This window comes from Pleurodeles waltl, chromosome 7, assembly GCF_031143425.1.
Source record: "Pleurodeles waltl isolate 20211129_DDA chromosome 7, aPleWal1.hap1.20221129, whole genome shotgun sequence".
Lineage (NCBI taxonomy): Eukaryota > Metazoa > Chordata > Amphibia > Caudata > Salamandridae > Pleurodeles > Pleurodeles waltl.
This window is the reverse complement of record NC_090446.1, coordinates 1446375542-1446391274: the sequence shown is the minus strand read 5'-3', so window position 1 is coordinate 1446391274 and position 15733 is coordinate 1446375542. Positions and strand designations below refer to the sequence as shown.

General features: G+C 45.7%; 1 protein-coding gene across 1 annotated transcript in view; it reads right to left on the bottom strand.

The window, feature by feature from the left end:
- Nucleotides 1-15733, bottom strand: part of LOC138246462 (alpha-tectorin-like) — a 270914-nt gene that overhangs the window by 135343 nt on the left and 119838 nt on the right. Inside the window, exon 9 of the mRNA XM_069201099.1 lies at nucleotides 8531-8814. Within this exon, the coding sequence (XP_069057200.1) occupies nucleotides 8531-8814 (284 nt within the window). The remainder of the gene's footprint in view (nucleotides 1-8530; nucleotides 8815-15733) is intronic.

The window sequence follows — 15733 nt, the reverse complement described above, 5'->3', positions numbered from 1 at the left end:
CCAATACATACTAGTAGTAGTGGATCATGCTACTAGATACCCTGAAGCAATTCCCCTTAGGTCGACTACTGCCCCTGCAGTAGCCAAAGCACTAATTGGTATTTTTACCAGAGTGGGTTTTCCTAAGGAGGTGGTGTCTGACAGAGGTACCAACTTTATGTCAGCATACCTGAAACACATGTGGATGTGCGTGTGGGGTGACTTACAAATTCACCACACCATACCATCCACAAACCAATGGACTTGTGGAAAGATTCAACAAGACATTGAAAGGCATGATCATGGGGCTCCCTAAAAAAACTCAAAAGGAGAGGGGATGTCCTCTTGCCATGTCTGCTTTTCGCCTACAGAGAGGTGCCTCAGAAGGGAGTAGGGTTTTCCCCCTTTGAACTTCTGTTTGGCCATCCTGTAAGGGGACCACTAGCTCTTGTGAAAGAAGGCTGGGGGAGACCTCTTCATGAGCCTAAGCAAGATATAGTGGACTATGTACTAGACCTACGTTCAAGGTTGGCAGAGTATATGGAAAAGACAAGTAAAAACCTTGAGGCCAGCCAACAGCTATAGAAGTTTTGGTATGACCAAAAGGCTGCTATGGTTGAATCTCAGCCAGGGCAGAAAGTCTGGGTTCTAGAGCCTGTGGCTCCCAGGGCACTTCAGGACAGATGGAGTGGCCCTTACCCAGTGCTAGAAAAGAAGAGTCAGGTCACCCACCTGGTGGACCTAGGCACTAGCAGGGCCCCCAAAAGGGTGATCCATGTGAACCGCCTCAAGCTCTTCCATGACAGGGCAGATGTGAATCTGTTGATGGTAACAGATGAGGACCAGGAAGCTGAGAGTGAACCTCTCCCTGATCTCCTCTCCACAGACCCTAAAGATAGCTCAGTTGATGGAGTGATCTATTCAGACACCCTCTCTGGCCAACAGCAATCTGACTGTAGGAAGGTCCTGCAACAGTTTGCTGAGCTCTTTTCCCTAACCCCTGGTCAGACACACCTGTGTGCCCATGATGTGGACACAGGAGACAGCATGCCTGTCAAAAACAAAATATTCCGACAGTCTGACCAAGTTAAGGAAAGCATCAAGGTGGAAGTCCACAAGATGCTGGAATTGGGAGTCATTGAGCACTCTGACAGCCCCTGGGCTAGCCCAGTGGTCTTAGTCCCCAAACCTCACACCAAAGATAGAAATAGAGAGATGAGGTTTTGTGTGGACTACAGAGGACTTAATTCTGTCACCAAGACAGATGCCCATTCCAAGGGCAGATGAACTGATAGACAAACTAGGTGCTGCCAAATTCTTAAGTACCTTTGACTTGACAGCAGGGTACTGGCAAACCAAAATGGCACCAGGAGCAAAAAAAAGACAGCATTCTCCACACCTGATGGGCATTATCAGTTTACTGTTATGTCTTTTGGTTAAAGAATGCCCCTGCCACCTTCCAAAGGTTGGTGAATCAAGTCCTTGCTGGCTTGGAGTCCTTTAGTGCAGCTTATCCTGACGATATTGCTGTCTTTAGCTCCAGCTGGCAGGATCACCTGGTCCACCTGAAGAAGGTTTTGAGGGCTCTGCAAGCAGCAGGCCTCCCTATCAAGGTATCCAAATGCCAGATAGGGCAGGGAACTGTGGTTTACTTGGGACACTTTGTAGGTGGAGGCCAAGTTCAGCCACTCCAGCCTAAGATCCAGACTATTCTGGACTGGGCAGCTCCAAAAACCCAGACTCAAGTCAGGGCATTCCTTGGCTTGACTGGGTACTACAGGAGGTTTGTGAAGGGATATGGATCAATAGTGACACCCCTCACAGAACTTACCTCCAAGAAAATTCCCAAGAAATTAAACTGGACTGTAGAATGCCAACAGGCCTTTGACACCCTGAAACAAGGAATGTGCACAGCACCAGTTCTCAAAGCTCCAGATTACTCCAAGCAGTTCATTGTGCAGACTGATGCCTCTGAATATGGGATAGGGGCAGGTTTGTCCCAAACAAATGATGATGGCCTTGACCAACCTGTTGCTTTCATTAGCAGGAGGTTACTCCCCAGGGAGCAGCGTTGGAGTGCCATTGAGAGGGAGGCCTTTGCTGTGGTTTGGTCCCTGAAGAAGCTGAGACCATACCTCTTTGGTACTCACTTTGTAGTTCAGACTGACCACAGACCTCTCAGATGGCTTATGCAAATGAAACGTGAAAATCCAAAACTGTTGAGGTGGTCCATCTCCCTACAGGGAATGGACTTTATAGTGGAACACAGACCTGGGACTGCCCATGCCAATGCAGATGGCCTTTCCAGGTTCTTCCACTTAGAAAATGAAGACTCTCTTGGGAAAGGTTAGTCTCATCCTTTTTCGTTTGGGGGGAGGGGTTGTGTAAGGAAATGCCTCCTTGGCATGGTTACCTCCTGACTTTTTGCCTTTGCTGATGCCAAGTTATGATTTGAAAATGTGCTGAGGCCTGCTAACCAGGCCCCAGCACCTGTGTTCTTTCCCTAACCTGTACTTTTGTTTCCACAATTGGCACACCCTGGCATACAGATAAGTCCCTTGTAACTGGTACCTCTGGTACCAAGGGCCCTGATGCCAGGAAAGGTCTCTGAGGGCTGCAGCATGTCTTATGCCACCCCGGGCGCCCCAAACTCAGCACAGACACACTGCTTGCCAGCTTGTGGGTGCTAGTGGGGATAAAAAAACTAAGTCGACATGGCAATCCCCTCAGGGTGCCATGCCAACATCACACTGCCTACAGGTATAGATAAGTCACCTCTCTAGCAGGCCTTACAGCCCTAAGGCAGGTTGCACTATACCATAGGTGAGGGCATAAGTGCATGAGCACTATGCCCCTACAGTGTCTAAGCAAAACCTTAGACATTGTAAGTGTAGGGTAGCCATAAGAGTATATGGTCTGGGAGTCTGTCATGCACGAACTCCACAGCACCATAATGGCTACACTGAAAACTGTGAAGTTTGGTATCAAACTTCTCAGCACAATAAATGCACACTGATGCCAGTGTACATTTTATTGTAACATACACCCCAGAAGGCACATTAGAGGTGCCCCCTGAAACCTTAACCGACTAACCGTGTAGGCTGACTGGTTTTAGCAGCCTGCCACACACCAGACATGTTGCTGGACACAGGGGGAGAGTGCCTTTGTCACTCTGTGGTTAGTAACAAAGCCCGTACTGGGTGGAGATGCTTCTCACCTCCCCCTGCAGGAACTGTAACACCTGGCGGTGAGCCTCAAAGGCTCGCCCCCTTTGTTACAGCACCCCAGGGCACTCCAGCTAGTGGAGTTGCCCACCCCCTCCAGCCACGGCCCCACTTTTGGCGGCAAGGCCGGAGGAGATAATGAGAAAAACAAGGAGGAGTCACTGGCCAGTCAGGACAGCCCCTAAGGTGCCCTGAGCTGAGGTGACTCTGACTTTTAGAAATCCTCCATCTTGCAGATGGAGGATTCCCCCAATAGGGATAGGAATGTGCCCCCCTCCCCTCAGGGAGGAGGCACAAAGAGGGTGTAGCCACCCTCAGGGCTAGTAGCCATTGGCATTGCAGTGTGTCTAGTTTTAAAATAGTAATATGTCATTTGTGTGAAAACTGTATATGCTATTTTGCTAATTCAAAGTTCCTAAGTGAAGTACCTTTCATTTAAAGCATTACTTGTAATTCTTGAACCTGTGGTTCTTAAAATAAATTAAGAAAATATATTTTTCAATACAAAAACCTATTGGCCTGGAATTGTCTCTGAGTGTGTGTTCCTCATTTATTGCCTGTGTGTGTATAATAAATGCTTAACACTACCCTCTGATAAGCCTACTGCTCGACCACACTACCACAAAATAGAGCATTAGAATTATCTCTTTTTGCCACTATCTTACCTCTAAGGAGAACCCTTGGACTCTGTGCATACTATTCCGTACTTTGAAATAGTGCATACAGAACCAACTTCCTACACAGTGGGTGTTTTTTTTTCAATTTTTCTCTAGATCCTCAGATCCACCAGTGGATCTGCGGGTCCAAGGATCAGTGGATCCACCCGGATCAGACAAAAAAAAAAAATTTGTCCAATGGAGTCAAGATACCTGTATTCTGACCCCTTATATGTTTTTGCACTCTTCTTTTCCACACCCCTGAACCAATGTGACAAAGAAAATGGCTGCCACAACTTTTCTGTCAGGTTGAGGCCAGCCAATCAGTGCCTTGCTTTTCCCCTGGATCTGCAGATATGGAGCTGGATTCGTGGGTCCGGATTTGCGATCCTATATATCTATATTTTTTTAACTCTAATATCTTAAAAACTACTAAACGAATTCACACCAAATCACAACTAGTGTACTCTCTGGGCCAAGAGCTAGCTTTCTGCCAAATTTGGTACAATTCCGTACAGTGGTTCGGGCTGTAGTCATGTTCGAAAATTTGAAAAATCCCATTGACCTCAAATGGGGAAAAGTGTTTTGGTACTCCCCTTTTTCTTGGCTCCTGCTTGATGGATCACCCCAAAACTTTCAAGATAGCAGCTGAACTGACCAAAGTATGGATTTTGAAGGTTCATCAAACGGTGCCAAAGTTATTGGCAAAACAAAAAATGCTCCATCTGTGGAAAAAAGGTCCTAACTATAACTACCTAGTGGCGCCATACTTGTTAGAGGGAGGGAGTTCAATACTGTGATGAGTCAATTGATATTGCCTCCCTTCAAACCGATTGACAAAAAGCATCTGAAGTTTATATCCTAGAAAACTGTAATCTTATGTTCAAGATTCCTACTGACTTTCACTTGAACAAACCTGTCATACTACATTAATTCTTTCCAAATTCAACAACGTCAGCAGAAAAATCTTTGAATTCCTTAGATGTTCGAAGATGCATCAGGTTCATCAAAGCAAAGAGCATATGTTAATTATACCAACTGTTTGTGTTTTCTGGCCAACCAGGCAGGGATAGAACCCTGCTGAAACAGGGGCACTCCAAGAAAGAGTGAGGGCATATTCCTCCAAGATCATGGCTACAAATGGTGTACTATACGCTGGTGCACCCTTGCAAGACATCTGCTGTGGAACTGCCGGGTGGGGCAGGCACATGTTTGCAAAGCACCACTACCTTGATATGAACGCAGAAACTGACACCGCAAAGGGACCGACAGCCCTCAAAAACCTATTTCAACAAAGGGGAGTCTGCTTCCCACTTTCTAATATTTATTATAATTGTTATGCTTCTATTCTGATACAAGCATGTGAATATATGAAAGATCCAATGTAGGAGACAAAAATACTTACTTACCTGTAACTCCAGTACTTCAACATTGGTATCTTTCCTATATCCACATGCAGCCCTCCCTCTTCACCGGTCAGAGGCTCATTCATTGCATGCTCTTCTCAGACTTGTGCTATGACATCTTAGTCATGGTGGCCTCTAGGAGGAGTAGGAGAGCTGGCACTTCCACCTCTTTGGCTGATGTTTGGGTTGCTTCAAATGAGGTGAATGTCCTACCAACTAAGTACTGTTGTTAAGGTCTATAGCCCTTTTAACACTGTTTATGGCTACTTACAATTACTAGAGATTTCCAGCCTGATGATGGCAAATGATTCAAGCGTGTGAATATATGAAAGATAAGAGTGCTGGAGAACTAGAGCTACAGGTAATTTCTTGTGGCACACTGCAGATGAAACACGCAAAAGCAATCAGTCCTTTAGTACCCCCACCATCCACTGAACTGTAATATTCTATAAAAAATATAAAAGGAATAAATAGAAAATTAAAGGACTAGCCTATAAGTCATCGAACTGAAGCATATGCATTTTCTGGTGGATGTGCACATATTGTCATCTATCTATCTCTTTATCAATCTATCAATCTATCTTTCTATCTATCATAGTAAAAAAAAGAAGCTATGGTTTAGGCTTAAATGTGTAAACTTCTGAAATTCAGTTTGTCAGTGGGAGTAATCTGTACCAAAGGCATTGCTCCACATAGGTAATCTATTTGATTTCAAATAACAAGTTACATATGGGGATACTTTAACATGCTGTAGTAACAAACAGTTTTTTAAAGGCCTATTGCCTTTAACATATGTGTTTCAGGATAAATAGCCCAGCCTTTATTCCTTTGTCATAGCTTTTCACAATAAACTAATCAGACCTATGGCATCCGACATAACCTTTCCCAGGGAACTGATTATGCCTATATCCTTTGTCATTGGTATCTTAACCAATTCAGGCCTGCTGTATTGAGCGTAAGTTTTCCCACAAGACATCCATCAGGTATACAGTCATACAATTACAAATATGTAAAAACGTTACATTTGCCAAAGCAAAATACCGGCTTATCTAAGAGAGCCCACTAAGGGGTTATTACAACTTTGGAGGAGGTGTTAATCCGTCCCAAAAGTGACAGTAAAGTGACGGATATACCACCAGCCGTATTACGAGTCCATTATATCCTATGGAACTCGTAATACGGCTGGTGGTATATCCGTCTCATTTGGGACGGATTAACACCTCCTCCAAAGTTGTAATAACCCCCTAAGTGTCTCGACAGTTTGACAGTGGGATACCCGACACAAACACCTTTGCTGACTTCGGTAATTTGTAAGAGTCAGTGCAACTATATACCTCTCTACAGGCTTCAATAGAGCAATACAAATTTCCCCTCAAACGCCTATTGGCCTCATTGTTTGCTTTTCACAATAAATATGTCAAGTCTACTGCCTTTATTGTAACGTATCATAATAAACAGATCAGGCCTATAGCCTTTATCAATGGTTTGCCGCCATACCCAACTCAGTTCTGCTGTTTTGTGCATAACAATTCTCACAAGCTGTTTAAAGCTGACCTATGTCTCCTTGCGAGGATGAGGAGGTATTCTGATTGTATCTGCAAAGCCTTAACTGTCCCTCGAAAGTACGTTTTGACAAAGATTTCATTGTTTAAATGTTACTGTAAGTATTCATGAGTGTCAGTGTTTAATTTGAGCCAGTGGTTTCCTGTGCTGGGCACTGGCACTTATTTCTGAGGGCCGGCACTTATTTTATTTTTCTGCCTCAAGCTTTTACTCCGAGCAAAAGACACATATGGGAAAGATGGAGGAAGTGGAAAACGGAAAAGCGTCTCAAAAGAATAAAGCAAAAAGCGGCAAGAGTGAGCGTGAGGGACAGGGAGTGGCTGTAAATGGAATAAAGGAGGCCGAGGTGGCTTCAGGATTACGCTGCCTCAGTATTTAGTGCTGGCACATTTAAAAGCAGCAGCTGTGTATTTCAGAGGAGCCCTTTGGGCACCGGCAGGTTTTTATTTGCAAGTTAAGCACTGAGGGGTGCAAGTTAATTGTTTGAATGGTTCTAATCAACTATCAATTGAAACGTATTGTAAAGGAATTCTCACAAACTACAAAGTGTAATACAAGCCCTCTTTTACAGTGGAAGCATACAGCTTCTGTCCAATCAGTACTCAAGGTAGCCAAAATGTGGGCGGTCTAAACTCATCTCTCAGTAGTACTTATGAAAACTGATTTTCTTTTGATCACACAAGGTCAGGAGACACATATACTGTCAAGCCAGACCTAAAAACCTGCAACATTTTCAAGATATATTTCATATATATATCACAGTGACTGCCCCTTCAAAAACCACACACATTTTTCTTTGTGAACACTCATGTCATTCTCAGGACTCCAGTGCAGGAAAAATGATGCTATGCGGGGCATTTTGTTGAAGTGTTGACGGGAATTCCAATTACCAGCATGATCTGTGGTTGACGCCAATATAAAAATTACGCTGGACCAGTACACGAAGTAAGATTGTATTATTTACCACATGCATTGATGCCTTGCACCTGAGACATTTGTTCAACTCCCTCTGATGGGGGGCAAAAGCTTTTAAAGAGGGAATGGAGAAGCAATTGTTTTTATGATTCCTGGGTGTACGGCACTACAGGCAATAGCTTTTTTAAATTGCAGCATGCAAAGCGCTGCCTTTTTTGGATTCCATACCTTGGCTTTGAATCTTTTACGCTGCCTATTTTTGGTTTCCATACCTTGGCTTTGAATGTTTTAGTGTTTGTTCACAGAAATGATGTGCTATGTGCTGGAGGGGGGTGGATGACCCACAGAACACAGCAACTAGGTACCTGTTTTATTTCTGTCTCTCTTTAGTGCTCTTTTTGCTTCATTTCTGTCATCCTCTTTCCCTTATCATCACAATTTTCTCCTCTTCTAGCATCCTACCGACTTTCCCCAGATGGAACAGTGGCCCAGCTGTGCACATGTGGTGGGCGCCGTCATTATTGCGGCCACTGGAACACCCTGCCCCTCTTTTTCAATCGTATCCCACCCATTCTGCCGCCAACTAAACTATTCTGTTTAGAACTTTTCTGTTAAGATGCTGCGCTGTAGGCAACATCTGCGGGACATGATCCCTCATCACCATTATACCCTTCAGGGTAACAGCTCGCTCTAGAAATATACAAATGAATAGAAAATAAATGCATATGCTGTGGCACTGCTCTTGTAGCGTTTTCTTGAAAGTCCACCTATCTCAATTCTCACTCACCTTTCTGGGCTGATCTCAGATCTCCAGGAACTCCCAAACTCGCTGTCATCCCTCGATAACTCTCCAGTGGGCAGCACTTTGTCATCATCTGGGTCCCAGTTGAAGTTTCCACACATCCCACAGAGTTGACCCTGATGTACCCTGTTGACTCTGATGAACAAGATGCCTGCTCGATACCTGACCTCCATACCTTTCGATGTCGACAGCACCAACATGTTGCCCACCTTGGAGATATGGGCCAACGCTCCAAGGTTATTGGGCAAGGTGGTCCACTCTCCGTTGACCTAGACTCAGATGAATAAGAGGCAGAGCTTCAGTTAACATTTTTGTGGGTAAAAAAAATAAAATTCAATTTTATAAAAAATTCACTATAAAAATAGAAATCATTAGCTAAGAAATATCCTCCTGCTATTAGTTTGACAAAAGCAAAATGGAAGGCCATTTGTACACAATGAGTATTAGGATAGACTCATGGTTACCTTCAACTTGAAATCTAATCAGACAATAATACCGGGAAGCTTGTGACGTCATGGTTCCTAATTTTTAGGTCGAGCACAGCAAGGCGCAAGCGATGCTCTTCTCGGCATGTTGTAATCTAGTCTCTGGGTTTTAACCACACCCATCTCACGCCCATCACTTTCATTCATTCCTGGGCTGCCTTTCAAAAATCCCTTGATGTCGTTGGTAAATGCTTTATGCTTTGCCCTCCTGGAGGCTGTTTCGTTATCGCCTTGGTCACCGACCCTGTTACATGGATTATTGCACGGTTGGGCCTGTACCTTTGTGTGGCGTGCCATTTTTGCTTTTGTCTCGCCGCTTCGCTCATGGCAGTATGTTGTGTCTTCCTTGGTTTTGGGCATCTTGCTAGTTCTCTGTGATGCCTGCAAGGGTTTATTTATTTATTTATTTTTTGCCGTTTTATGTAGCACAAACTTGACATGAAGGTATTGGAGCACTTTAATTATTTATTTTTGCTGTTGTATATAATGCAAACAAAGGTATTGCAGCGCTTTGCATGAGCACCGGTTACTTTACACAAGAACGCTTTCATTTTTTGGCAGGCACGGGGAGATTAAGGCCCTCATTCCGACCGCCAGGGCCGGGGACCACGGAAGCACCGCCAACAGGCTGGCGGTGCTTCCAGGGCCATTCTGACCGCGGCGGTAAAGCCGCGGTCAGAATAGTGGATCCGGCGGTTTCCCTCCGGATTTCCCCTGGCCCAGGGAATCCTCCATGCGCCATGGGGATTCCGACCCTCTTCCCGCCAGCCTGTTCCTGGCGGTAAAACCCGCCAGGAACAGGATGGCGGGAACGGGTGTCGTGGGGCCCCACAATGATTTTCACTGTCTGCTATGCAGACAGTGAAAATTGCGACGGGTGCTACTGCACCCGTCGCACCCCTGCAACTCCGCCGGCTCCATTCGGAGCCGGCTTCCTCGTTGCAGGGGCTTTCCCGCTGGGCCGGCGGGCGCTCCTTTGGCGGGCGCCCGCCGGCCCAGCGAGAAAGCCAGAATGGCCGCCGTGGTCTTTTGACCGCAGAGCGGTCATTCGGTGGTGACCGCATGGCGGGCGGCGACCGCCGCCCGCCACGGTCAGAATGACCGCCTAAGTGATTTGCCTAGAATCACTGGATGTTGAGCCGGCACCAAGACTCGATCTGTCAAGTCCTCTGCAGTGGGTCCGTTAACTAACTGACTTGAGTAGAGCTTAACACTAGGTGGAAAAGGAGTCATGAATCCAGTCACAAGCACTTCACGGCACTTCTAGCCTTTGGATGTAAATTGAGCCTCTTTAAATAGTGTTAAATTAGCCTGAGCTTGATACAAAGGTATTACAATGCTTTACATGAGCACTGGTTACTTTACACAAGAACACATTCATTTTTGGTAGCAAGGGGAGATTAAGGGCCACATGTACAAAGATCCGGTTTTGCGACTCACAAAGTGCGAGTCTTAGCAAGTCGCAAAACCGGATGTACAATAGTGTACTTTACACTGTTTGCGATTCCCAATGGGGTAGCAAATGACCTACCTCATGAATACTCATGAGGTAGGTCGCAATTTGCGACCCCCATTGGGAATGGCTGCCCTCACAGGGATGGTGGCCTGCTGGAGACAGCAGACCACCATGTCTGTGACTGCTTTTTTAAAGTTGCATTTCAAAATCAAAAGTGAAAAGATTTCTTTTCATTTTTTCCGAGCAGGCAATGGTCCGTGGGACCACTGCCTGCTCTGAGAAAATATTTTAGGTGCCATTCACAAAGCGGAAGGGGTCCTGTGGGGACCCCTTCCTGTTTGCGAATGGGTTAGCACCAGTTTGAAACTGGTGCTGACTCCGATTATTTTGCGACTGCATTCACAGAAACATAACAGTCATACATACCATTTGGATTCGGTATTAGGAAGGGACGCCCTTGACACGCCCCTTCCTAATACCGAATCGCAAAACCCAAACTGCGATTCCGTAACAAGTTACTGAATCACAGTTTGGGCTTTGTACATCCCAAAAAGCATTTTTCAAGTCGCAAACGGGCCAATTCTGTGAATCATCCCATTAGCGACTTAAAAATTGCTTCGTACATCTGTCCCTAAGGGATTTGCCTGGAATCACAGGATGTTGAGCCAGTGCTGAGACTCGAACCGTGTTCCCTAGCTCCAAGGTTAGCAACTCTGGCCCTTACGCCACATCCTCTCCTCTGCCTGAGTCTGGTGCGTGTTGGGCAGTCTGGGAATAACTTGTTTTTTCAATATGTCGTTTGGTAATACAGGTTCTGCGATTTGATAGCGCTACAAAGCAGGTGCCATTCTTAACAAAATTGTTATAATTCATTTGCAGTTAAGCTGCCTCTTCTATTATTCTCTTTGTATACAGTCAATGTTTTTAAAAGTTAGGCTGGTATTGCCAAAGGGATAATACCTTTAAAAGTTTAACACACAGAAATGTATGGCTGTCCCCTTTTCTTTGCTCCTAACTCTTTTGATCCCCTCATTCTCCGGGTTAAATGTCACAAAGGTGCCTCTTTGTGGCTTGTTTGGTGCTATAAAAGTATAGGTAAACATACTAGAAAGGGTTGTACCTCTGGGGTAACACAGCCAGTCTGCGGGAATGAGGCAAAAACACTCCCAAAATGGCAGCTTTGTTGTGTCCTCTCCCCTGCAGCGACAGGCCTAGGAGGGTTGCTGTGCCACCAGGCATACATCCGCTACACTCCAAACCAAAACACATAAGGAAAAGATATCGTCATTTACAACACCAATAGCTCTAACTATCACAGCACAAGACCTATTGCATTGCAAATGCTTGTTTAAGTGTAGGATTTTATCTAGCTCTGCAGTGTCAACAGAGGGTTCACACAAATCATTCAGAGAAGGTGTTGTACGCTTTTAGAACTCACAAAGTGTGTATATGCAGTAGAAAGGGCACAACCCAGCATGTCTTGTGTGATTTCATAGTGGGGACAAAGCACATTGGGTTTTGTATTATATTTGTCTCTAGACATGGGAGGTGCCCTTATTTAATAGCGTTACGGAAAAAAGGCTTTTTTCAGAGTGCTGCTACAGTAGCAATGAATGTCTCCCCGGGTATACAAACCAAATGCCGGATATTTTTCAGATGCATGGTAGACGTTTCCTAAGAGGATACTGAGTAAAGTGCATCAAGGACATTGATCTGGATGTTGGCTGAACCTACTGGAATTGATTTTGTGAAAGAAAGCTCCTGGGTCTTTTCTTTGAGCAGAAGGAGGTGATACTAATTCATAAGTGGATATTTGTTTGTAGCAAGGAACAGCTTGTGGTGGCCTGGCCAGGTGGATGGACAATGCTACTACTTGTATCTTGTTTTTATTACAGTTGAATATTTTAACACAGGGTTGTGAGTGGGTTGAAGGGGATACTTGGCATGTTGTTTGTTTTAGGAACTATGGGTCAGATGTAGCAAAGGTTTTTACCCATTCTGTGTCTATTGGAAAAAGTGTTCGTACATATGGCCCTATATTACTATGCTGCTTTCTTGATGAAACACATGATCTAAATTAATAATATACTTTGTTATCAGATTTTACAAAACTGCAAGTTCTTCGGGGCACTATGTGCCAAAATCCTCTTAACTTCCGTGTAGAACGTCAAAAGGCACAGTACTGATCGAAGCAGTGACTACACTTCCAAAAGCCAAACTCTCCCTGACTCCTCATTGCTAGATGGGTTTCTGTGAGAATTATGTGGCTCACAGTTGGTGTCTGACTCATCAGAAGGACTTTCCTCAGCTAAATGCATGTGAAATATATGCAAAGTACATATATGAAGTCAATAAATAACATACAGATTAGTACAAATCCCTACCAGATTATTAAAAATAAGTAAAATGTAAGATGTCAGGCCACAACAAAATAAATACAATCGGATGAAGGAATCAAGGGCTAATGCAAAAACAAAATGCAGTCCCTAAGTAGCTAATCAAAATTAAAAATCTATGTCCGCATATCGGGGACAATACATTGAGACCCAAGCATCCATGATGTCTCTAGCAAAAATGATATCCTTAGATTTAGAAAATTTTAAGAATTTGAGAAACTTCAGCATGCAAGGCTTGAAGTTGTTGTAGCCAAGAAGAGCTCTACAAGTCTGCCTACGAGTCCTGTAGCCTTGGGTGAGGGTGAAGATGGTGGCAGGGCAGGACGCAAAGCGATCTGCTCCTTTCCAACCCATTGCTCCCCAGGTTTATGAGGCATAAAATGCAAGCCCCCAAGTGCGGGCGATAACGCTGAAGTGGCAAACAGCCCCCCAAAAGAATGGTGGCTCCTGGCCCGGGAGTTTGGAAATGAGGCGAGACCTGGAACCTACCCAAGCTTCAGGTCACTCTCGAAATGGCGAGGAGCAGCGCAGACGCGGGGTGCAAGGAAGCCAGAGGCCAGGGAGCGGACCGCAGACCTGCTGGTCTCAGATGGCACACTAGCGAACTGATATGAACTGAAAGTGCAGCCTAGTAGAGGCCAGCCGGGTGGGTGTGTAGAGCATTTGAAAAGATGAGGCAAAGCCAGGTGGGTGTGTAGAGCATTTGAAAAGATGAGGCAAAATTATGGCAAGTAAGACTGATCGGAAAGGGTCAGCTGGGGTGCGATGAGTTACAATGCCGATCCCCCCCGGTATAAAGGCATAGTGTGCACCTCTGCACCAGTCGGGTATCTCTATGGCTTTTAGGAGAGACTTACAACTACAGGACTTGGTGGGTCATGGTGCCCTGTACTGCCCCAGGTGCACTGTGTGCATTGATGTAGGGTAGTATCTGCTGCAATAGTGAGACAGACATGACGAACAGCCCAGGACTCCCGGGGTGCGTCCTGAGTGACAGACCATGAGGACCATACATCTGTGGGACCACTTGCACATGAAAAGCAGGGACAGCTGCAAGACCATTTGTTAATGGTAGGCTGCAATGGCTAAACGAGGGCCCGCCTGGTGATGCAGATGAATGGTGCTTTCCACTGACACGTGGGGGATGCGAGGATCAAGGTATTGGCAGAGGGACCCACCGACATGTGTAACCAAGTGAGTGGGGCAGGGGATGAAATTAAATATCTCACATGCAGAAACAATAAGAATAAGCATTAGCAATGCAATAGGTCTTGTGTTTGTTCGAGTTAGGGATATTAGCATTCTAAATTCCTAACTAGACTTTTCTTGCCACATAAATTAAAAATGAAAAGTAAAACAATTAACATAAGCAAGCTGATCCAAAGCGCCACGGACACCATGAGCATGAGCGTGAAGGAGAGACGCAAAAGGAAAAAGAAGTTAGCTCGCAGTCAAACGTTTCGGCAAACGTGCAATTATCCATTTAAAAGTGTTGATGGCCAAGGCGGTAACAAAACTGCCCCAAGGAGGGAAAAACGTAAAGCATTTACCAATGACAACAAACAAACTAAACTTATAGAATAGCAGCTCCAAATGGAGCTGGAAAATGTAGACAACCTACTTAAGCGTTGACATATGAGGCAGATTAAAAGGTAGCAAAATAATTTGCAAGGGAAACAGGGCCCCGCAAATTGAAAAGGCAGAGGTAACCTTATTGAGACACTAACAAACTTCATATGAAAAGAGGAATAAAACAGATAAACTGTTGGTCAAGACACTCTGGGCACAACGATGGAAGGAATACATCTCCACACTGATCACATCTGAGGAGAAGGAGGTACATTACGAGGATGGAAAATGACAGGTTTTCCTGAACTTCTATAAAAAACTCTACACCTCGGGTGGGGAAGATTTTATGGTGATTGCCTCTTGTCTATATAGCCTCACATTACCACAGGTTCCCCCAAACTGGAAACAGTTTCTGAAGTAGCTCATAATACATCAGGAGGCACTGAATGTGATTAAGGGGGTCATTCTTACTTTGGCGGGTGGCCTCCGCCGCCCGCCAAAGTAACCCCGTCAGACTCGAAAGACCGCTGCAGTGATTCTGAGATTTGCCCTGGGCTGGCGGGCGGCCGCCAAAAGGCCGCCCGCAAGCCCAGGGCAAATCAACCTTCCCACGAGGACGCCGGCTCAGAATTGAGCCGGCGTAGTGGGAAGGTGCGACGGGTGCAGTGGCACCCGTCGCGTATTTCAGTGTCTGCATAGCAGACACTGAAATACTTTGCGGGGCCCTCTTACGGGGGCCCCTGCAGTGCCCATGACATTGGCATGGGCACTGCAGGGGCCCCCAGGGGCCCCGCGGCACCCCCTACCGCCATCCTGTTCATGGCGGGTTTCCCGCCATGAACAGGATGGCGGTAGCGGGTGTCTGAATCCCCATGGCGGCGGAGCGCGCTCCGCCGCCATGGAGGATTCAGAAGGGCAGCGGTAAACCGGCGGGTGACAGCTGGTTTACCCTTTCTGACCGCGGCTGAACCGCCGCGGTCAGAATGCCCTTCGGAGCACCGCCGGTCTGTCGGCGGTGCTCCCGTGGCCGGTGACCCTGGCGGTCACCGGCCGCCAGGGTCAGAATCAGGCCCCAAGTTCCTTAAATCCGATAAGGCCCCAGGCCCAGATGGCTTGACAGGTGTTTTTCATAAGGAATTTACAGGGCTGCTCCTGAAACCCCTAGCAATCTTATATAATTTGTTCTAGCAAACAGGAATGGTGCCTCCTACAATGAGAGACAAGACAACAATAATAATCCCTAAACTCAGCAAGCTGAAGACATATTGTAAGTCCTACAGAC